This window comes from Papilio xuthus, unplaced genomic scaffold, assembly GCF_000836235.2.
Source record: "Papilio xuthus unplaced genomic scaffold, Pxut_1.1 DF827542.1, whole genome shotgun sequence".
NCBI lineage: Eukaryota > Metazoa > Arthropoda > Insecta > Lepidoptera > Papilionidae > Papilio > Papilio xuthus.
In genome coordinates, this window is record NW_013531107.1 from 5,836,408 (window position 1) to 5,861,093 (window position 24,686).

General features: G+C 34.9%; 6 protein-coding genes across 6 annotated transcripts; 4 read left to right on the top strand and 2 right to left on the bottom strand.

Moving 5' to 3' along the window:
• The first annotated feature begins 665 nt into the window (after nt 1-665).
• LOC106119175 (glucose dehydrogenase [FAD, quinone]) lies at nt 666-4,866 on the top strand. Its single transcript, XM_013314078.1, has 4 exons — nt 666-825; nt 1,169-1,311; nt 1,521-1,654; nt 1,804-4,866. The coding sequence occupies exons 2-4, from the start codon at nt 1,170-1,172 to the stop codon at nt 3,406-3,408; spliced, it is 1,881 nt and encodes a 626-aa protein (XP_013169532.1). The 5' UTR covers nt 666-825; nt 1,169; the 3' UTR covers nt 3,409-4,866.
• Nucleotides 4,867-9,765: 4,899 nt separating this feature from the next.
• Nucleotides 9,766-11,212, top strand: LOC106118848 (7,8-dihydro-8-oxoguanine triphosphatase). The gene has a single exon (XM_013313604.1). It carries the CDS (start codon nt 9,862-9,864, stop codon nt 10,363-10,365), a length of 504 nt encoding a protein of 167 aa, XP_013169058.1. The 5' UTR covers nt 9,766-9,861; the 3' UTR covers nt 10,366-11,212.
• Nucleotides 11,213-11,603: 391 nt separating this feature from the next.
• LOC106118862 (uncharacterized) lies at nt 11,604-14,118 on the top strand. The gene is made up of 4 exons (XM_013313618.1): nt 11,604-11,903; nt 12,211-12,387; nt 13,475-13,601; nt 14,012-14,118. The coding sequence occupies exons 1-4, from the start codon at nt 11,709-11,711 to the stop codon at nt 14,053-14,055; spliced, it is 543 nt and encodes a 180-aa protein (XP_013169072.1). The 5' UTR covers nt 11,604-11,708; the 3' UTR covers nt 14,056-14,118.
• Nucleotides 14,119-15,464: 1,346 nt separating this feature from the next.
• Nucleotides 15,465-18,653, top strand: LOC106119173 (macrophage mannose receptor 1-like). Its single transcript, XM_013314076.1, has 6 exons — nt 15,465-15,581; nt 15,937-16,050; nt 16,370-16,513; nt 17,596-17,790; nt 18,049-18,303; nt 18,384-18,653. Exons 1-6 carry the CDS (start codon nt 15,533-15,535, stop codon nt 18,566-18,568), a joined length of 942 nt encoding a protein of 313 aa, XP_013169530.1. The 5' UTR covers nt 15,465-15,532; the 3' UTR covers nt 18,569-18,653.
• A 65-nt stretch (nt 18,654-18,718) lies between these two features.
• Nucleotides 18,719-19,981, bottom strand: LOC106119174 (uncharacterized). Its single transcript, XM_013314077.1, has 4 exons — nt 19,846-19,981; nt 19,652-19,766; nt 19,365-19,527; nt 18,719-19,091 (listed from the first exon to the last, which is right to left on the bottom strand). Exons 1-4 carry the CDS (start codon nt 19,896-19,898, stop codon nt 18,907-18,909), a joined length of 516 nt encoding a protein of 171 aa, XP_013169531.1. The 5' UTR covers nt 19,899-19,981; the 3' UTR covers nt 18,719-18,906.
• A 1,057-nt stretch (nt 19,982-21,038) lies between these two features.
• On the bottom strand, nt 21,039-24,633 carry Nup75 (nuclear pore complex protein Nup75). Its single transcript, XM_013314070.1, has 9 exons — nt 24,457-24,633; nt 23,695-24,384; nt 23,411-23,533; nt 23,109-23,324; nt 22,771-22,880; nt 22,419-22,636; nt 21,889-22,107; nt 21,563-21,662; nt 21,039-21,273 (listed from the first exon to the last, which is right to left on the bottom strand). The coding sequence occupies exons 1-9, from the start codon at nt 24,529-24,531 to the stop codon at nt 21,072-21,074; spliced, it is 1,953 nt and encodes a 650-aa protein (XP_013169524.1). The 5' UTR covers nt 24,532-24,633; the 3' UTR covers nt 21,039-21,071.
• Nucleotides 24,634-24,686: the final 53 nt, after the last annotated feature.

Genomic DNA, 24,686 nt, shown 5'->3' on the forward strand with positions numbered 1-24,686 from the left:
AAAATACACCAATAAAAAGCATTGCTATAAATTTTAAATTCGTAAAAAAATCAGCTTTGAATATGTTATAATATTCCGTTTGCGTACTATAAAATACAACATTTATAATTACTATGGAAAGTTAAACAACGATTTAACAAAAGCAATTAATATTACAAACAAACAAGGGTCGTATACAAGTACAAGAGCCGGGCATATGTTTCCAGTTAATTGGAGGCAATGAATTTAGGATATTGAGTCATTCAACAAAACCAAAGCATATATTTTAGCTAGAAAAGTCAATAAAACAATTTATAGAACTATATTCTAGTCCTGTTCTTTTAATAGAAAGGTTACATTCATTTAGCTGGCAAGCCATCTGATATTCATGGGTTTCGTATATTTCTTAAAACTAAACGTCCGGTAAAAAAGTACTAGTGGTTCATCGGTTTAATTGTGAACCCTTGTAACAAAAATAGCTTGAATGAATTCGAAAATGCTTGATGTTTGTGCCTCTTTTGTCTCCATATTAATTAAAAACATTCTTACTGTAAACATGTATTACATAATTTATTTTCATAATATTATCAACGTCTGATAAAATAATGAAATAAATTATAATATTATCAGCATCAAATGTCATTATCTGAGCAACTTGTACCTAATTAAATTGATAAGTTACTAAATGCAAGCGACATCAAGGGAACTTGTTCGTGTAAATGAACGAATGTGCAAAACTGTATACATTTGCTGAATATAATATTATTATTAATATTTATATTATATGGCAAATTAAAAAGTATTATTAAAATATATTTATGTTGTATATAATTTATAAAGGACAAGGTAAGATTTGATTTTTAAATATTGGTTTATTAAATTGCAGAATGTTTTTTTCTAACCTTAAAGTGTAATAGATTTGAGAGTTAGAAAAGCTAACAGAGTTGTTAAGTCGGAGAGTTTTCGATGTATATCTATTGAATGAATGCAATTTATTAGTTTATAAAAAGCTAAAAAAAATATTGTGTTCAGATATCTCGGAATTGTTTATAGATTTAATATTTTATTTAATAAACTCAATTTCAATCTAAATATTGAACTACTGCTCCATTAATATTATATAAGTAATAGTAATATAAGTATGTATATTAAGTCATAGATGCCATTGATCTCATATTATGTACTTCAGAATGGCATGCGTGAACGCGACTTGCGCAAGCTTCCTGTCAAGTTCGGCGGGCAGCTCCTTTGCCAGTCTGATGACACACCTGCTGGCCGCTCAGTGTGCCATCACTGAAACCTGGCCCAAAGACACCTTCGAAAGGGTTATATGTAAAGTATATAAATTAGTACTTTCATATGAATAGGTTACTTTATTTACGACAAAGATCTCATATCAGATTAATGATAAACGCATAATATTTAAAAAAATTCTATGAATTTGGTTAGATAAAAACTACTTTGTTTGTTAACAAATCAAAGAATTTCTTGTCTGATGTGAGAAGAGGAAAAGTAAAGAGTCTAAATTGATTTTTTTTCAGATGGCGAATTTTTCGATTTCATTATAGTAGGCTCTGGGACTGCCGGCTCAATCATGGCCAACAGACTTACTGAGATCGACGATTGGAAAGTCTTGCTCATAGAAGCAGGAGACGATCCTCCGATAGAGAGTATTGTAAGTGCTAATGCTGAAACACCTCTGCCATAAAACCAACAAGAATATTTTCCATACCATTCTTCCATTTTGAAAAAAATCTGATATAATAATAATGTACACGTGTTAGGACACTAGGAATTGGCCCTAAAATACTAAATATTTTTCAGATTCCGAACTTTGCCTCGGTAACTCACAGAAGTCGTCACGCATTTCAATACTACACAGAACAAGACGATACCATCAACCAAGGATGTGTTGATCGTAGATCGTTCTGGCCTCGAGGACGAGTCATCGGAGGTTCGGGAAGTATTAATGGGCTTATACACATTAAAGGAAGCGCCGGAGATTACGAACCTTGGCATTTACAAGAAGACGATGGATGGGATTGGCCCACAATACAAAAATATTTCAAGAAAAGTGAAAAAATTGTCGATCCCTCCATCTTGAATAATCCTCAACTTCGTGATAATTACGGTGTTGAAGGTAACTTTGTTATTGACCAATTAAACTATACGTACACTCATATTGCAAATAAGTTAACTCAAGGATACCTGGATATGGGTTTGAAATATTTGGAAGATCTTAACGGCCCTACACAAATGGGTGTGGGTAAAATAAGAGGAGGTAATCATAAAGGAAAACGTGTTAGTGCTGGAACTGCTTTCCTAAGTCCAGCTAGAGAACGGAAAAATCTTTACGTTTTAAAAAAGACTATAGTGACCAAAGTAATGATAGATGACAGTAAACGAGCTGAAGGTGTAAGTGTCATACTGTCTAACGGCGATGCAACTACATTCTATGCTAGAAAAGAAGTTATATTAAGCGCTGGTTCAATAAATACCCCCATTCTTCTAATGTTGTCTGGTATCGGCCCAAAATCACATCTTAAAGAATTAAAAATCAAAGTGAACGCAGATCTACCGGTTGGCGAGAACTTGCAAGATCATGTAAGGATTCCAGTTTTAGTTACATTTAATACAAATGCTACTGAGGAGGATGAAGCTTATTGGCACAAAGCTACTGCTCAATATCTAATCGACCAAACTGGACCGCATGCGACAAATTACGATCAACCCAACCTCAATGCATTTCTCTCTGTTGACGAAAACAAAAAATTACCAGATGTGCAAATAGACCACAACTATTTTGTACCTAACTCATCATACATTTTTTCCATGTGTAAAAAAGCATTATCTTATAATGATGAAATTTGTAAACAGTTTTTAGAATTCAACAAGCAACATGAAATTCTACTATTTTATATTTCCTTATGTCGCCCATATTCTAAGGGTAAAATATTATTGCGATCGATTAATGCTGTCGATTTCCCAAAAATCTATGCAAAATATTTTAGTGACGATAGAGATATGAAGTTATTTGTAAAAAGTATTAAAAAAGTAATGAAAATTGTTGATACGCCAACATTTAAGGGGATCAATGCAAAAATACCAAGAATTCAATTTAAAAGTTGTGATGATTACGAAATGGAAAGCGATGAGTACTGGGAATGCATGGCCAGAACTATTACTTTTAATGTTTATCATCCTGTAGGAACAGCGAAGATGGGTAAACCTAGTGATTCTACAACAGTAGTTGATAATAAATTAAAAGTAAAAGGTATAAATAACTTAAGAATCGTCGACGCTAGTATCATGCCGACAATACCAAGTGTTAATACAAATGCTGCGACCATGATGATAGCTGAACATGCATCGGACTTTGTTAAGGATGAATATATGATTAATTCTGCAAAAACTATAACCGAATTATAATTATTTTTGTATTTATTACTTTTCTCTACAAATGCGCATACAATAAGTAGTTTTGCAAATAAACCTTCTTTCAATATCAATCTTTCAATTTTCAAATGACATTATAATAAATTGACAATCCGTAAAATCAAAAATGCTATGTTTACAAAGGCAATTTCTATCTGTGTTGTAATTTTGATCACTTATTTAATTTCAATACTGCATGCAATTACTATATTAGACAAAGGTGTTAAGCCTTTGGTAAAGAAATCTGTGGGTATTCAGTTCTACGTTGATGTGGAAAACCAAAAGGACAGTGCGTGTAAAGTAATTACAAAAACGAAAACTTGTATACTGGACAAAATTAAAAGAGACTGTAATATTTTTGAAACGAGCAGTGCCCAACTGTACACAGTGGAACCGAAAGAGAACATGACCTTAATATCTGTGCTACCGACCTTATTTCAACACGACTTAATCGGTTATATTGATTGCAGTTTAGAGTATCAATGCGATAGAACAAAAAATAAAACTAAGTTTCGTGAACCATTTAACACTAAAGTATACGACCAAGAAGTACCATCGTATTTATTAAAGGATTATATAGAAAATGAAACTGTCAAAGAATGTTCGGAGATCGATGAAAATTCATTAAATGAATGTAATCCAGCAGATTGTGATCAAAAATATTTAGGAATGAGATCATTTTACAGCGACATGTTTAAAAAATGTATGCCAGTGACTACGTGCGGCGGAGACCCCAGCAAAGAGTTGCCCGAGGCGGCGCTGCTGGTGGTGAGCAACACCTGCAGAGATCTAGAGTCACCGCTGACGCTGCAAGACATCTACGCTATCAGCACCGGTCTGGGCACCACCATTGTTACCACCTCAGAAACTCCCAAACGATTTAAAATTGAAGTTACATCTAATTTGTCTACGATATCACAAAATTTAAAATTCTTACGAGATCTTGCTCTTGGTAAATTATACAGTTTAGATGAATCAGTCGATGTTACCGCTTTCTGCAAAATAGCCTTTGTATCCATAGCTATAAGCGTCACTCTGGTATGTTGTGGAATTATATGTTTGTCTCTTTGTCTCAATACGATTATTTGTATATGTAATGAAGAGAATACTAAGAAACGGAGATATTGGCCGAAAATAAAAAATGCATTTAACCTTTTCGATATTCGACAAAAAAGTAAATCATTTGATGACATAAAAGAAAACAGAAATTCTTTATTACGTGAAGTTATGGTAAGAGATATACCTATTGAATTGAGAAATAATGTTATTGATTTATGCAAACGAATAGATGATGAAATAAAAGAGAAAAAACGGTACAGGGCGACCGACGCGCGGAGCCAGCTCAGCTTGGAGGTCGACAACGATTGCCGAACCTCCTCACCCACCAACACCAGCACTTCTATTGAAGCAAATGACAACAAAAATAGATTGCCTAAATAAAATTTTTTTTTTTCCTTTGTTTTATCAAATTATTATATGCCTGTTACATTGATAACTGACTGAACATCGCTGCAAAATTGAAATCATAAACTAAAAATATAAAACAAGAAAAAAAAAGTGAATTTAAGCGTCGATAATATTGATTCATAATGACATTTTTTATCTGCTACGTCGTACATTCGTTCGAGTCAATAGATTCTGGCTCCTATGTAAGCAAGGGATAGGTCCAATTCCTTCACATATTTACCTTCACAAAGAACATTTAAACAAAATAGGGCATCGTGGGGTGTTCAAATTAGATTGGGATTTTCCTCTCTATGTTTACTCCAAGCTTTCGACGTAAGCAGAATTCTATTAAAAGCTTTTTGGAAATCTATTTGGAAATAGTAAGAAAGTGACAATATTGGCGATTATTCTAAAACAAAGGGGCCAGCTGAAAACCAGCGCAGGATTGGTCAAGACCTCCCTGCACCAGCTGAGCTGACCACCTTTTTTTTGCCACATCCTCAATTTATTTAATTTAACTTGTTTTTTTTTGTAGTTTTTCTTTTCCTTGTTTGTGGCAATAAATAAATATTCATTCATTCATTCATTCATTCTAATGATTGCTTTAAGCTTTTAAAATTAAATTTCTTATATTTTTTATTAATTTATATTGTGACATTATGATGTATAAGGATTTTTTATGTAAAAACATGCGTAAAGAAGTAAAACAATCGTTTAATTCGTATCGACACTTATTCTTTTAAAAGCATACACGCGCTATCAAAAGAAATGATTTCAATTCATTTAATCGGCTAGAATGAACAACACTAACATTGTATCGCGCTTTTGTTCTAAGATACTCAACAACAAACACAAAGGCATTGTATTCTTACATTCACAACAATACTGATGTACACGTTTATATATTTTTCTCTAAAAAAGCGGTAACGTTTCACATTGTATTTCAGCTTTACGTCTTTTTACAAGTTAATATTTTCAACGTTTTATAAAAAACGTTATGATTCAATGAAGTCATATCGGAAGTTAAGCTTTTGTAACTGCCTGTTTCCTGCAAAGACGTCGAGACGCGGCCAATCGAGTTTACGCCCCGCACCGTTGCCGCTGTCTTCGCAAATGCTGTTATAAAAGATAGCTTTTGTAACAACAAACGATTATGATATCATAATTTCTAATCAGCTTTTCAGTCGTAACAATTATTGTTGTGTGGTATGTTTGTAAAATACACATAAATGTATGCCCAAAGTCCGACTGTGTTCAAATCTACAATGTGATGGCTTGATAATCGACTTGGAAGTACCGCAAGTCCACCAGTTTGTCAAAATTTCAAAATCCTATAATGCTTTAACTAGTCACTATATTAAAAAAAGATTTGATACACGTAGGTAAGACATATATAGATAGAGATACGGAAATATTTTTAAATCAGAAACGACGACTTTTTTGACTACCCGCTTGGCGTGGAATGCCCCATATTATAAATACCATACTGTTAGGTAAATCTAATAACTGTTAGGAAGAAAATCCGACACTGTGCCGGTGTACTGGCACAACACTAGCCTTACTAAAATGTTGACGTTTATGTCCCCTAACCAATCACACTTGACTTTGCAATGTAAGCGCGCCATTCGCGCCAAAGGATTAATTGGATTAATAATTTGTAAAATAATAAAGAGTAATAATTTAGTATTTACTTCATCGACTCTAACAGTCTTTAGGAAATACTCTGGTAAATAAGTTTTATTAAGTACTGGTCAGTACAAAGTTTATAAAATAAATAAAAATAAGACATATGACAGATGCTTCATATTTACTTCATTGTAAAATATTCTAAATACGTAATATGACAGCTAAATTAGGGAATTAAATAATTAGGATATTTTAGGTAGTTATTTGTGAGTTTCTTTTGATTTGTGTATAATTATGTAAACAGTGAAAAAATCTTTAACATCAAGAGCAGTTTATGTCAAATACTATTGAATCATCAAACATTTCATAAGGTTAAAAAACCAAGACACGGATTAGGTCCTGTTTTATAGTTATCAAAGGGAGAATTTTTACTACGTTTCTAAATATGTCTAAATCATATATAGAAAATGACAAAAATATAGCAAACAGTAAAAATGAAAGGGTCTATAACTATAAAACTGTCGACGATAATCAACAACCAAGAAATGAGAAACCGTTAAAACCCAATACTGAGAACAAGCAAATATCAAAAAGTGATTGTACCAAAAAGCACAATAAAAGTTATTCGAGTATACAAGAAGAACATGAAAAAGGCGATGATAAAATAAGTTCTACATCTAGAAGTTCAAATTCAGACGATTCGGAACAGTGGGAAGTGCATCACTTCGACTTTACACCCATCCCCGGTGAGGATGATGACCCCGATTTGGAAACAAAATGTTGGGAATACTGGAAACTCATACAAAATGTAAGATCAGGCACTACGAATAAATGAGTACTGTTGTGTTAATTATCAACTTTTTTCTTTATTTTAAATTATTAATTTTCACTAATTGTTTACGCAATTAAGTTGTCGTGTAAATAAACAATTGGAAAGATAAACGCATTTTTAAATTTATACAGTTATCTGCTGTCGACGCGATTCCATGCGCGCAGAATTAAAAAAAACTTAATTATTAGCCTATTTGTTCTTCCAGACTATGTTTTACATCTATGCCAAATTGCAGCGAGATCCATACTATTCTGGATATATGTACATACCTTCTAACAAACATTTATCCATCCATCCAAACATTAGCATTTATAATATTAGTAAGATGTTAAGATGTGATTCTATTTTCTTGTTTTTTACATGGAGATGTTATCCACTCTCGTATAATTGCTTTTGTCTTTTAAACAAAAAGGTCAAACACAACATGTTGTCGAAGTTGGTTGATAAAGTTTGTGTCGCTACAAAGTTTTCAGTGAAACAACCTGACAAAGGCATCGCTTTGAAATCTACACAAAAACTACAGCTGTTTTTTATGTTTATAATTTTTTATCTGTAATTATTTTTTAATTAAATCAATGTTAGCCGACTACAGTAATGTTTCAGATCAAAAATATAACCTAAAAACTTATTTGTATTTTTAAGTTCAAAATGACAACCTTATCGAAATATTTTTTTAGTAAACGAAATAATACTGTAATTAGTTGCATACACAAATAAATTACAACACATTTATCTTAGCGTAATTTTAAATGATCAAATGATGAATTCGGATTGGATGTTCCTGAGAATACAACTGTCAAAGTCTTGAACTTCATACCATTGTTGATGTATCTTGTAACACTTTATAAATGTAGTACTAACACGTTTATTCCTTGGGGAGTTTCCCGTACAAATATGATTGTCGCGCAGTCGCGTTGCCGGAGATGCAAGCAAACCTAATTACCCGCTCCCCTACCGATAATTATAGAAAATTGACGGCAACCCAACCTTGTCCGCCATTAATTTGACTGAAGAAATTGCATTAACGCTACATTTTGCCTTATAGACGAAGTTCATTTCAAACTTGCGTTGTTATAATATACCATCATCAAATTATTAATAAAAAAGAAAACATATTCGACTGACCAGAACTGCACTACACATATTAAAGTTCTAAAATTCAATTTAAATTTGTAACAGACACTTTAAATGATCGCATTAAAGAGTTTTTAAGAAAGTTTTAAATTTTAAACTGTGTTGAAAATTAGTTTAACTTTGCAGCATTATAGGATTCTCTATGACAGGCTACTTTGTTAATTGTTACCGAGCTGGTGACCATCACAAAAACGTACCTTACATTCGTACTGGTTAAAAACTTAGTTTATATTATACATAAAGAAAGCAAAATTGAAAAAATAAGCAAACCAAATAACCCTCTAAGTTAAAATCAAAATCGTTTGTCTAATAAGAAACCCATTCTGTTGTTAATATACCATGAGATATGACTCGTTTCGTACGGCCTACGGTTTCGTAGTACAAGCTACGATGCTACCAGTGTAAATGACATTAAATAATACGCGCAACCAAATTCAAAAGGCATTGTTTAACAAAAACCTATTTAAGGTGTCACAACAGGATTCGTTATGGTTCGTCGCTCAAACAATGGCTGGAAAATGGCTCAAATCACTCTTTTTGGTGTATTCATTTTTATGCATAATATTTTACATAAAAATCTTTTTGTTACGAAAACTCTAAATAACGACATTTTGTTGCAATGGGTAAATAAGCATTCCGTAAGATACAAGGAAGATTGTGATGAAAATGGAGAGACAGGGGTTAAAATATCGGAAACTTTTCATCAGTCGAATTTCACCTAAATATTGCCAAAAATTTGCCTTTAAAATATATGAAAAAACGACCTTTTAAAAATAAACAATATATGCGAAGCAACTTAAAATTCAAATTAGAATATTTTAATATGGGCAACGCAATATTATTGAGGCAAATGCGTATTTTGTCATGAATGCTTTTTACCATCCCCACTATATGTGGAAAAAGCGCTGCGACTCTCTGACTAATTTGCATATAGCTTTAATATCAGCCTTCGTATAATACAATTTCAGTATTGCTATCTATTGCAAATACGCGTTATTGTTATTCTTGTTCTAGATAGAACTTAGCATCCCGAATATCCCGACCATATGAAATCATCAAAATATTCTATGAAATGCTTCGGACTCTACGATAAGCTTGTTAACGCTCCAAAAATTTCGTCCGTGACAACTTGCCATAACTTACCGCAACTTCACGCATCTCTGATTTCGACTTAGAACCAATGTCTATTAATATTATAACTTACTTTATTTCACCCAGTTTAAAGTTAAAACTGAATTTAATTTAGCAAAAAAATATTTCCGAACGAATACAAAAAGCGCGCTTGTTTTGACTTTGACAGTTTACTTTTATAACAAATATTGTAAAGTTTTTTGATGTACATACTAAAGGACTGTAAGTTAACGTTTTGATTTAATATTAAGGTATAAACAATAAATATAGGCAGTGATATGTTATTAAAAAAAGTATTCACTTTGATTTTTATACGCAAAGATGATGAAATACTTTTAGGATTGAAAAAGCGAGGATTTGGTAAAGACAAGTGGAATGGCTTTGGAGGCAAATTAGAGCACAATGAAACAATTAAAGAGGCTGCAGTACGTGAATTAAAAGAAGAATGTTGTTTGTGTGTTAAAATAAGAGATTTAAAAAGTATTGGTCATTTAGAATTTACATTTGAAGGAGATTCAACAGTGATGGACGTCAACGTTTTCGCCTCTAATATTTTTGAAGGTACACCGGCTGAAACTGATGAAATGATTCCGAAATGGTATAACTGTAAAGCAATACCTTTTGACGACATGTGGCCCGATGACAGATTTTGGTTCCCATACATGTTAAGTGGTAAATTGTTTTATGGCAAATTTCACTATCAAGGCTTTGACAAAATTTTGAATTATAAAGTACAGGAATTACAATCCATGGAATCTTTTTATGCTAACAGAAAAGATTAAATGTATTTGCTTAACAAGTTCAAAATAAACAATTGTATTACTAAAATAAATTCACATCAGTTGATTATAAACATTAAAAAGTTTGTGACAATTTATATATAAATATGAGTACAAGCTTAGACTTCTGAAATCAGATTAGATGTTGTCAAGTCGGTACTACCAGTGTGAACCATTAGTTTGTCCAACTTTTATGCATATTTACTAAAACAAAAGCTACAGAACAGTTTTAATTAGAAAGTCAACACTATAAATTGTCACTGAACTGGATAAAAAGTTAAAATCAAGTAGACTTGAACTGTTAAGTTGGAGTTCAATAACAAAATTGGCGGCTTACAACTATGGTGATGCATATCTAAGCTACTGAGCTTTCTCAGTTATCTCATGCTCATGCCTCAGTAGGCATGAGCTGCCCAGAGACTCGCAAACCATGCAGATACAAACTGAACAGAACACAACTGATCTGCTTCACACATGTTAATTGTGATCTAATCTGTGTTGAAGCATCTATAGCCTAATGGTTAGGAGTACAGATCTCCTATCACAGGGTTGGGAGTTTGAATCCATATCTAATAAAAATCCATATTCTAGCACAAGCCTAGAGCTTAGTTGGAATGGTACAAGAAATATTAGTAAATTTCCAAAAAAAAATTGTTAATATTTTTACAAAAACAAAAATAAATCATTAATTTTAGTTGAGTTACCCAGGAGTAATTGTACTTACATGTAACCTATGATAATATGATTCATAAAGTTGTGAGAAATAAATATTCAGTACCAAAAAATAACTTTCCTTTGTTTCGCATAATGTATATCATTAAATTTAAAACTCTTGTCATCAACCTTCCCTACGTAACGTAGCTGTCGTCCGCAAGGAATTAATAGAAAGTTAATAAGTAGCCTATTTGTTCTTCCTGCCTATGTTCTACATCTATACCAAATTTCAGTGAGATCTGCAGATACCTACAAACAAACATTCGCATTTATAATATTAGTAAGATTTGTTTTAAACTTAACCGATCTAAACTAACGAAAATATAAAAGGTGATTAAATTTTTTCTAGTCTACATATTACCGAAACTTTTCATATTTTCCCAAATTATAATGATTAATAAAAAATCTCCGGTAAAGATTAGACTTATAAATATATGTACTTTGCCCTTGGTCCATAAAAAAAATAATGAATTTTATAGAAAAAAAATAGAGGAATTTGACAAGTAACAATTTAAAAACATAATGATTATATTTTTATTGTCTATGAACCTGATGTCAAAATTTTAAAAGATATTGACAATGGCAGAATTATATTAAGAGAAGGCATTAACACATTAATAGGAAGAAATTAAATGATTAGTTTGACACCGTACACATTCCAGCCCGCTACTTTCAGACTTGTCAGGTTGTGGAAGAATGCCCGAGCGATATCGGACTGGCTGACGTTAAGTGTATCCTCCGTGTGCTGCCCGTGCTGCGAGACCATGTCTCTCTCGGGCTCTTCCTGCTCCGAAACCTCAGAAAAGTCCACCGGCAACCAGTCTCAAGTAAGCGTAGCGCAAAGTTATCGCCAGCGTCCGTTCCGTGGAGTGCGAGGTCGAGGCATCGACGTAAGACGCGGTCGAAGTACGACCACTCACAAAGTAGAAGCCTAATGCTACTTTCCCTTATCTATACATCGAGGTTCTGCTCTACATACAGATTGGCATTCCAAAAACTACGTAAAACACCGTCTTGATCTCGTAAAACAGTACAATAATTTGAGGCACAGGCACAAATATTATACATATTCACAGCGCTGCTGCTTGTCGGCCTTTAGTTCTAATTATCTATATTTGTCATTGATGCGCGAAGTTGGTATCGTCGCCAGTAATAGACGCCGGCAGGGGGACCGGCGAGCCGTTCCAGCCCCATCATGTCGTGATAGACTTCAGTCCGCGCCCCGAGGACACCGACGAAGTACAAGAGAGATGCATCGAGTTCCTAAAACTCGTCAACAACTCGCCAAATTTCAGAGAAGCTTGCAGCTCGGTAAGAAGCTTGCTGTACTAAAATATTGGCCTCTGAGAAAATAGTTTTTTACTTCGACTCCTCTTATTTTCAATGACACACGCGAGAAGGCATGATACGATAAACATAATGGGAGCTAAATACCTTGCCTGTTTCCTATTGCCAAAGGATGAAAGACGTCAATAATTCTTCTTCTTTTTTTTGATATTGGGGACTTGGACTGGCGTTTTCATCACATTCTAGTGACTTAGTGTCAGAGTGTAAGCAAGAGAACAACGTTGACAGAGGATAGGCAAACTTCGTGGTATCGCTCTCATGTATTTTTGAATCCAGCATATTTTATTGCAATACCACGCTAAGTAAATGATAAAAAAATAGAAAATAACATCAAAACATAAAATTAAAGTTTTTTAAAATAGGATTTCTTTAAAAAAAATCGCGTCCTCAGAGTTATCCTAGTAAACTTCTTAGTTAATTCCATTACAAAGTGTATAATAACTAGGGGTTGTCCAATTTCCATCCCTCCCTCCACTCCCTAACCTCTGCAGTTCACTGCTGAATATCAGCCTTCTCCGCAGGCTACAGCGAATCACGAGCCTGAGCCACACGCCACCGACAACCTCCCGCCGTCCTGAAAATTCACCAGAGGGAGTTATCGTCAAGAAATATCTTCCCTCATCTACTAACTTTTCTGATCAAATAAAAATGTTTATCAAATAGTCTTGTTTTCAATCAATGCAATGAAATACGTTATGTAGATTTCTGGTTACATCCTTCCCCCCCCCCCTTACTACTCTAACCTCGTGTCGTGGACATTCTATCAGTTCTGACAATCTGTCAATTGTACCAGCGTACAACAGTTAGTCCTAAAACCAAAAATTATCACTTTGTAGACCGGTTAAATTTCACTTTATTATTTATTACTAAGGACATTCAGGACACTAAGGACCTGCTTTGCAGAGTCTTTCGACGCAAGTGGCACCACCTCCCAGTCCCCAACGGTGACTTTCCGACACCGAAACATCTAAACTGAAATGTATTTTTTTATTCATAACAATTGTAGGATTTCTATATACTAATCTTAAAGTATTGTATCAACCTTGTTCAGAGAGCCCATGACATGATTCCGGAAGAAACATCGCTTAGCTCTTCTAAGAGCAAAGAGAAAATTATAGTAAATGAAAAGGCACAAGACTTTCCAGCCATACATGCAGTCAAAAAATTATCAGCCAGAGGTAAGGAGCACCATAGACAAAATTATTTATTTCCAATTAATGTTCTTGCCCTTATTTCATAGGCGAAAGGACTACGCGAAAGAAGTTTTGGAATATGTTTTCCCAATATAGTCCATTCTAATAATATTAATTAATTTTATTAACCCTTAAATGGACAATGTTGTTTTTAAACAACATACTAAACATCACAGATAAAATTATCTTTATTTTATTTTTTTGTTAATTTTGACAACTAGTTCTTATTTCTGAACGAATTTTGTACTTTTTTTAATGTTGGCACTATCCAATATTTTTATGCATTAAAAATAAATGATTACACAAATATATTTTTTTAAAACGTAAAAAAAAAATCGTCCATTTAAGGGTTAATGTATGTCGGAATTATTCAATTTGTTTTTTTTAATTGCCAGGTGCTGTGAAAGCCGCCTTCGAAACGAACCTCGTCAGGTCATAAAATACTTTTAACTTTTACATATATTTTAGATGATCCATTTTGTTTATAAGGTTTTATTTGTAGGCAACTTATTTATTATATTTTAATAGTTTATTTTAATATATGTTCTAGCTTTGAAAATTTAAATAAAAGGATTGAAAAAGACAAGGTTATTTTTTAATCAAAATTTATTAACTTTATTTTATGTATTTAGATGTATGTTAGGATAATGGCGTCTGGCGTCGCTTTTGACGATCGACGCTTTGAATCGATATCTATATGAAGTCAAATAAAATAAAATAAAACATGAATTGTGATTACTTTTCGTTGTGTAAAGCGACAAGCGTGATATTGCAACAACATTCATAATAACTTTAAAGAGTTAACTAAATTGAAGTATTATCCACGGTGTTTAAAAGATATCTCATAATTTTAAAAGGAAAAATTGTAGGCTTTATTTTATTATTATAGTAGATATAAGCAGACGCTGTTTTAGGCGCCTTATACAACCGCTAGGCGCCCACTTACATCTTTTTCCACATCACTACAATGTTACATAACAAATCGTTCAGCATTATAAATCGTACCTTATTGAACGAACGTCAATTATAAATAAATTGAGGTTTTTCCGTAGTTCTATCTATCAAACATTTATTTATGCGTACGTACTTTATATTTATTAATAATAATTAAAGTAAATGTTTATTTAGTAGGTAATTATCGCTGTATTATATCAAAGTTTTTGGTATTTCCCTCGGTTTATTTTAATATTTATTATCAGCTAACATACAATCACAGCGGTTGCAGTCAAATACATTTTCAAGCGGAACAAATGTCAGCGTATAACAGAAATATATTCAGGGTTGTCTAAATAACAAAATCATTAATCACGTATTAATAATTTTCAATTATGTTTTATATTTTCAGACATTTAAGTGGACCGTATTTTTATATTGTCACCCGCTTTCCCGTTTTCACAGAATTAAAATTAGTAGCCTATGTCTACGTCTTGACTGTTCTACATCTATGCCAAATTTCAGCGAGATCCATTAAGCAGTTTAACCTTCCAACAAACATCCATCCATCCATTCATCTAAACATTCATTCATTTATATTATTAGTTAGATAGTAATACAGTTTTATCGAGATTTTCTACAAAATACAACAATGTTAATCTAACATTTCTGTATTGTGTCTATAGCAAAAAAATTGGCGGAAAGACAATAAAATATAAATAGGATAGTCCGATCCATAGAGATCTTACGAGTAACGAATTATTTGAATTTCGATGAGAAATAGCCAAACGAGAAACACTCAACATATTGTATTTGCCACCCCTATTGGTATAAAAAAAAATTAGTGACGTTTAATCGGTTTTCTCGTTCCTGGTTTATACATCTCCATCTGCCGATATAATTCGTAAACTATATTATAATATATTATGCGTTAAATATAATAGTTGTTTGTGCGAAGTGTTCAGTGCAGCCCCAACCTCGCCATGGACACGAGATGTCTTATAGTCTTGCTCAGCTTTCTAGCAGCATTAGGTAAGTTCACTTTGATAAAACAATTCATTTAATTGCCATAAATTATTTTTGAATTATCGCTTTTTATGCTTACTATTATTATATTTTTTAATTAAATGATTACGTTGACACAACGGGATAATCTTAATATTATATTGAAACATTTTATAAATTAAAAATTAAATACTTGTTGAAGTAAATTTGTAATATATTGAGAAAATATGTAGCTGAAGATATTTACGACGAAAATTAATTACAAGTACACTTACACTTGCCAGCGTAACCACTGGCTGAGGCTTTTTATATATATGCATTTTTCAGTTAACTCATGTAGTCGCCATTTTGTGTAATAAATAAATATTTACAACTTTATCAGATGGCAAGAAATTTCGGTGTGACTACAGATATTTCCATAACGCCAATGGCTGGTTGAAGCTACACCGCGTTCCCGCCAACTGGGCCGAGGCTCGCCTCAGGTGCCACCTCGAAGGTCTGTTTCATTCTCAATGCAAGTTGATATGATATGGTCACTCTTCGAGGCTTTTTTATTACAATGTTTACTTAAATTATTATACGAATTCATCCTCAAATAACTCTTAAATCTGTGATATAATGATAGTGCTTTAGTACCTTGGGTTCATAGAAGAAGAGAGTGGGACAAAGTATACTTCATAATACCATTCTTTGGTCTTCCTTTGTCTTCATTTTAATATCCTTCGTGAAGACTGGCCAAAAAGAAAACCTTTTGATCTTACAGATATTTCTTAAGAAAACAAGTATTTAATAAGATGGTCACGTAACGTCCACAGGAAGCAACTTGGCGTCTCCCTTGAACGTGGGTCTGAAAAGTGCGATGTCGGTACTCATAGGGGAAGCGTCAGGTGACATGACTTGCGGCGCCTTCACTGGCATACACGCAATGTTCTCAAGAGGTGATCTGTACTCCATCGAAGGTATGTATATTAACATAATGATGATCACACACAACCATAAATTCCAGCCATAAATTATCCACTCAGTTCTTAAGATATATAAATCGGGGTTAAATAATGACTGAATAAGAGAGTCGTAGGATGCCTTTATAGTATTCTGCAGTCAAATAGCACGGATTCGGGAAAATGTTTTCGCTGACTTGACGTTTCATGTTGTAAAATCTTCCAAACACTGATGGAATCATTTTAGTATGTAATTTAATTCGTTCGATCCAAGGAAATTATCATATGATATAGTATGTATATATAATTCAACTATCAATATAGTATTCAAGTGTCATTTCTCGATAACCTATAGCTTATAGCACTAAAGATTGTTTATTTTAGGCACAAGTTTTATATTTAAGCAACTGTTTATTGTATTTTTATCTGATTGTATTAACATGTAAAAACAATTACATACAACAGTATCTACAAATCGATGTATACATAAGGGCAATATTAACGAAGATATTTTTAATAGGATATTTCATAAGTTAGTGAGGTATGGTTATATTATGCAGAGATGATGATGATGATGAGGAAATAATGAGATTGAATATGAAGGGATACAAAGGCAAAAGACGACTAAACAAATACTGAAGATTGACAAATAAGAAAAGAATGAATTTAGATATGACGGTTGTTCGCAACATTATAAATGTGAACAATAAAATTTTCCCCATCGGTTCTGCATTTAAAAAAATATTCTAGAACAATGGCACCTTTATGTATTTAGTCACAGAAACATATATGCATATTTTTAAGGCTCTATGTTCTATGGTTTCCGCTGGACGTTGGTATTATCAGATATATTAGACTGCTCAATTAAGACGTCTGTGACTTTTGTACGTTAATAGTTCGGCCACTGACCTGCTTCTCGAAGTGTAATCTCTTTTTCTGGACAGTTTGTTCCAGTCAGACATACTCGTCAACAACAACATCCGTGACATGATGTCACGACTATCGTCTTATCCATATTCATCATAAGACCCAATCGTTCGAAGGCTCTATTGAGGTCTCCTTTCAACTTATGAAATTCTTATTTAAATTGCTGTATTCAGGCGTCCCATTGTCGAAAATCCCTCATACTTGGGCGAGCGGGGAGCCGGACAACTACAAGGACCAGGAGAGCTGCATCGCCATGCTGCCCGATGGCAATCTCGCCGACGTCGACTGCAGCGACCCACTTCCTTACATCTGCTACAAGAGTAGCGCGAAGACGATGGTCATGACAAGCTGCGGCACCACCGACAATGGTAACAATTTTCTAGCACATACGTACTAACTCTTAAGTGGAAAAGTAATAATTCCAAAATTTTCGATGAAAGTTTGTTTTGCTGATATTCTTGTTTCATTAGGAAACATCGGGTAAAACCCGAAGCGATAAGAATCTGAACTCTATAATCCTAGCTGAGTGTTGGTTAGAGGAAGACACCCTCAACCTTCCACACCTCAAGTGGCATTTTACATGCCTTATTGTTGTTTGTTATATGTTTTGTATTTACGTGCTACAGAGTACGCGTTCGACGCGCGCACAGGCAGCTGCTACAAGTTCCACAGCGTGCCACGCACGTGGTCGCGTGCCTACATGGCCTGCTCGGCGGAGGGTGGCCACCTCGCCATCATCAACAACGATGCGGAGGCGACGGTGATCAGGGAGCTCTTCGCTAAGCACCCCGGCGGTTCGATGATCGGCAACTTTTGGAAAGACGTCGCCTTTGTTGGTTTCCACGATTGGAACGAGCACGGCGAATGGCTAACGATACATGGTAATCATTTGACTCCGAATAAGTTCTTGCATTCGCTATCGTTGTCACTGCGTCTCTAATGGTGTTTGACTCGTTAACAGGTGAGACGCTGCAGGAGGCTGGCTACGCCAAGTTCTCCGGCGGCGAACCCAACAACGCGACTACAGGCGAGTACTGCGGCGCCGTGTACAGAACAGCGCTTTTGGACGACCTCTGGTGCGAAAATAAGTACGCCTTCATCTGCGAAAAGAACCCCGACAGCCTGCTCTGTGACAATGATCTCTAGCTTCAAATAACTCGTTATAATATTTAGTTTAATATGTTACAACCATCATTTAATCTTGTAAGATTAAAAAAATTTATGATTTTCATCGATGAATTTTTCTTTAGTTGTTCAACAACTTGCACCTCGATGTTGTATTTTCTCATGTGGTATAACATTCACATAACAGCACTCGAATTATCAAATTCAATCAAGACAATAGTTGAACAATGGTTACAGACTTATCCTTGGATATGAGTGTTTCGCTAACGCTATTTAATAATTTTAAAATGTTGAAAAACAAACAAGTACATACATACCTAATTTTGGAGCAAAATATTTTATTAATAATGTTATTTCTGTTAAATGTTATTATACATGATCCGCATGATCTTGCAATCATCACGCACTCGCCTGTCGAAGTCGGTCATAGCGCGCCGGCGCTGCACCGCCCCCTCCTCCCTCAACTCGTACTCCCGAGATGCGCACGCGCAGCATCCCGGGCACGAGCAGAACGCGCACGTCTTGCGCACAGAGTCCCACGCACCTGGACAAAACTATTGCCGTCTATCATCGATGTTTTGGTACAAACCAGTCTAAACACTTATAACATTTAAAAAACTGCGGTAATTCAAAAGTTAAACTTAGACTTTTAGCAAAAGTTCTTCCAAATAATTAAAACTAAGGGGCCTTCTCGAAGCTCACATATCTCTGACCTAAATGCCAGAACCAGCAGGACTGCGGTTTCTCAGGTGTTGCCACACCAAAGGAACAGAAGAGTTGCCAACCTATTTAGTAGTAAAAATTGACTGCGATGTACCAATTTCCTTAGCCAGTTTAGCGAACTCCACGTAGGGTGTGGCCGCCGTGTCCGCGATAGGCGCTTCGCATATCTTCACTATGCTGGGTTTCTTTACCTTCACCGGCGGTATAATTTCACGGGACTTTACCCATTTTTCGCATGGTTTCATAGGATGTATTTTCTGCAAAATGTAAATATGACCACACTCGTTATTATAAATATAAAATGGAACTTTATTGTAAATTGTTACACTTGTCAAATACAAAAATATATTAGGTGATAAAGGAATCAACGTCCTTACTTACAATAGGTTGCACTGGCTTCTCCTCCTTTAGCTCTTTCTCGACCAACAACTCCGCAGACGTTTTGAGTGTCACGCCCTTCCATGTCCGCCTCCGGTGTTTGCAAACCGGCCGACAACTGCCAGTTAAACCTTATTATTTTCATATTACAAAACAAGGTCATGACAATGTCAAAATATAAGCAACATTATACTGACTCGCAGAGTTTTGAATTTCCTTTTTTCTCCTTCTTTTTCGGACACTCAATCATTTATAATTCATAATTTTCAAACTGGATGTACTGAATTCACTTCGAGTATAATTTAAGATTTTTGACATAACGACATGACAGTTTGACAACTTGTCAAGAACTAAGTATGTCAAATATGTTGAGGTAAGTTGTGTATTTATGGTAATTCTGTTCGACCAAAGAGAATATGAAATGAGAAGTGGAACATAAAATAGTACTGTAAATCCACATATGCTGGAGCCTGCTGTCTCATCTGATGAATATGTATGTTCAAGTTCAAATCCTCTCACCTCTCAAAGTCAAGAATGGGAAGTGGGAGTTTTGTCAAGAGACGCGATATGTAGGTATACACATTTTTTATAACCACCAGAAAAAAATATAGCATAACATATTGGTCTATTGCAGTAAAAGCACGAAAATAACTCTTATAAAAACAGTAGGTTTTTCCTGGTGAATACAAAATAGGTATTTATGATCTCAGGTTTCTGTATGCAAATAAAAAAGAAACTAAATGACACAAAATCATTGTTTAATATTTTTAATCACGCGTTATTTTATGCGCTGATTTTTTTAGTTTTTACAAAATATTTGCAGTAACAAATTATTAAATACACAGTTCAAAGTGGTACATAAATACAAAAAAAAATCAATGACAATTAAAAATGTATATTGTATAATACTACAAACTTATCTGATCCAGTAAGTACTGAAATATTAGTTTTCAGAAAATATGGAGAACCAACATAGGCAGAGAAAATGACAAAAAAACAAAAAGAACATGACAAGACAGCCGCAGCATGACAAGGATCTTCTGACAATGCCAGGAGGGAGCTAGTGAGCTATCATAGCTTATGCCCACTGGATCAGATAACTTTGTTGGATACTACTAGAGCATAATAAAATGGTACTATGTTATGTCACCAGTTGCATGTGCAACATAACAAACTAAAGTGACATAAATTTCAATAACACTGGTTTGTAATGGAGTCTATGTACGACACATTTTTGATGGATTAAGCTCTAATTTGGTTAGTTAAATTGTATTTGTAAACTTCCACTTAAGGGGTACACAAAATTCATTTTAGTATGTTACAATGGACATTCCCATCACTGTCTCCGACAACTTCTAGGCATCACTATCCTTTATCACAATGCACTTAGTATTTTAATGAACACTTCAACCAATATCTTTTGTTATTCTTCAACACCATCCAACAAGACAGTCCTAGCTAGGTTCCTGACGCAGGCCAGGCGCAACAGGTCCGCCTTCTCCCCAGTCAGCAACTTGGTCCGCAGCTCGAGGCACAGCAGGATCTCGTATGTTTCTGTTGAAGAGAACACTGGCTCCTCTGCCTCCAGCAATGGCAAAGTGTCCAACAGTAATGTCTCCCAGAAACTGCAAATAGTTTATAATTAATATACAATCAAATTTGGTTAAGTGCCAACTGGATAATTAAGAAATCTCTATGAACAAGAGTCAACGTCTCTTGGGCATGACTGGGTTCAACTGTATAAAAGAAAGCAATTGTTTGGTTTAAAACTAACTGTGAGGTGACTCATTAAAACTTGATTTTTTTATTATAATACTAGACTAAAGCATACATTAAGGCTAGATTATATAAAATCAACTCTACGTCCTACAATAGTAAAACTGTGTAAAAAAAATTATAAATGTTGAAACTTACTATTCTGGAGCTATTTTGGATGTTATTAAAGAAATTAATAGTTTTGCCGCCTTTTTGAATTCCTTGTTGTTATACAATCTGTGGAAGTCACTGTATTTGCCTGAAACAATAAATAACTACATCTGTAATAAAAACTTTGATTATGTATAACATTGAAATAAAGTCATTTGTTAAGTGATTACTTAAACAACTCTTTAGTGTAGATTTCTCATACTAGAGACAAACTGATACATATTAGACAATTTTGAGTATGCCAGGAAGTATTCTAATATATGAACATGGTTAATATTAGGCAGGAGTCTTTAGTAAGGAATTTATCGAATTACCTAGCAACAGTAGGGTGTCGTCCATGAGCAGCGTGGAGCCGGCGCTTAGCAGCATGTCGGCGGCAGGCAGCGGCGCGCCTGCACAGTACTCGCGTAGTGCCGCGTGCGCCGCCCCCGCGCACAGCCCCGCCCCGCGCGCTCGCCCCGCCCACGCCAGCGCCGCACCCACCCGCCCCGCGCCCCGCCCCCGCGCACTCATGCACGCGCACACCGTCTGTACTGCACACACATAACACCACATCAACACTTGTGGCTCCATACTCCAATTTCATTATCCATAAAGACAAAATACAAAATTAATACAATATCGTGGTTTATTATTCTTTTTATATTATATAAGCATCCACAATTGCAGATGCGTTGCCTACCTTTAATCGACGAGAAAGAGGCACACAGAAGGGCATTTCCCCTCCACATGTCCATCAAATCCACTTCTTTCTACTCTTTCCGTATAAATTTTTTTTAAAAATAAATCTACTGAGATGAGATCCTTCAATAATATAGACAAAAGGCCACAAATAAGAACTTACCAACACCGAGGAGGTCGTATTTCTTTGCTTCAGCGATGATTCGCATCGCCTTCTCCTCGCTGTCGAGGGGCAGCCGCTCGAGCAGAAGCTCAGCGCGGCGTGGGCCCTCAGGCGGACAAGCGGCCAGGTACGACAAGCCCGTGCACCACAGTGCCCCGTGCTCCATCACCAACGACCCGTACTCCAGCACTAGGCTATCCCGGAGCCGCTTCGTCATACTGTAAACATATATTACCAATCATAAAAAGAAAATTATGACCCGGAGATAAAAAAATACTATCTACATGTCTTGTTTACTCTTACTTGTTTACTTTAATGGTAAAGACTATATAACCATATTTCGTGAACTTACTCAGTCTGGTGTTCATCCAACACTTGCAACTTCCCGCAATGGTACAGCATATCAGTGAGATGTGTAGCAAACCAGCCATTATCAGACATTTGTTGTATTTCATAAATCATCTGCAATTTAAAATATAAAACTTTAAAAAAATATTCAAGTGGGAACCCTAAACCCTCCTTTGGTTTGTGTTGAATTAAGTATAAGACACAGACATGCTATGTTACAAAATTGGTTAGAGCCAAGTCTGAAGGCTTTTAGGGCTTACAGCAGCAAGTATTTTAAGTCATCTGAAATGGACATTACATAGATCCTGGTGATAGTGTTAATGTGTATCTATTGCAACATACCTGATGCAGGTCACCTTCAAGCAATGCGCGTATGACAGTGTTAAGGTGCGAGTGTGCGTGCGCTGCGCCGAGACCCGCGCAGGCCGCCGCCGCGTCCGCCAGCTCGCGTCGTCGTGCCCATGGCCGTGTGAACAACACATAACCGCCCAGTAGGTAGAACCAGGATGGGTATTTGGAACAAATTGACTCAAATGCTGTGTAGTCCCCAATCAGTAACTGGTATAAAAGATATACATGTTTTAATGGTTTGACCTAGTGATATAAATAAAATTGATATGTAAACACTGAACATTGGTACTTACTCTCATAATAAGTTGCAAGTATGGAAGTGAGCTTAAAGACTGACTGTTCAGAATGGCTCTACACTCTGCCTGCCAGTGCTTCCACACTATTGTGAACTCCCCACTAGATATACCACCATATATCTGCAAATATATAAAAAAAAAACTTAAATAAATATACTTTATTGAAACAAAATTATGTTTAAATTTATTTATTTTACCAAATAATAAGTAAATTCAACTAATAAGCAAATTAAATTACTCCTATTTGTTGGTATGAAGATTATGGTATAACTCAGACTTACATTATAGACAGGCATAGTGCGTAGAGAATTCGCAACAAGCTTGAATTCAGCTGATTCAGAGGCAGAATGGAGTCGTAAAAGATCTCTGGCATCATCAATTCTCCCCTGAATTATCAAACTAACAACAGTATCCCAATACTCTGGGTGATCTTCGGAACCTCTCTCTCTTGCCTCCAGCAACTGTGCTGCGGTCTGGTCATGGCTTGGAAAGTGACAACAAACCCATTCTAACAAAAATGGTAAAACCACATCACCAGGAATGTTTTTTATAAACAATATCTCGCATAGATGCCATATACATTCAATTGAGTAAAAAATTGTTGCGTACGAATTTAAACTGTTCTTAGCCAAAGCGTCTGACTCTTCCTCAGCGGCTTCTTGTAAATTTTCTATGATGGACCTCACGATGGATCTATATTGGCGGGAAAGTTTCCAAAATTCCACCTGATTGTCCGAATTTGTGTTCTCCGCAACTTTTTGCAAAGAAAGAAATACGCCATTTGAGTCATTTATAAGCTTCCTTAGTATAGGAATAAAAAGAAGAATTTCTTGTCGCACTTTCAAGATTTTGTTGTCACTTATATTGCCTTGGTTTTTACTAACTGTTTGACTTCGTGGATAAACTGTAAAAGAATTTCCTCGCCTCCATGCACACGCGACGTGCTTTTCAAAACATTTGTTCGGTAAAACCTGTAAAACATTATAATATAGAAAACATACATAACCTTAATGTTTGCTAAGTTGGAAGCGTTCAATGCTTACAAAAGTTTTTGCTCTATCACTACGTTTTAAATGCTTTTCCATCACGCCATTTGATGAAAAACCTGAAATATTCATTTTATCGTTTTGATTTACAAATATTACAATAAACTTTTCAAAAGCGAGCAATAACCGTTTACAGAATTAAATAAGCTTTTTATTAGAAATAACATGACGTTGGTTTTCTTATTGCCATGCTATAATACGGAAATAGTTATTTTTTATTTAAATAA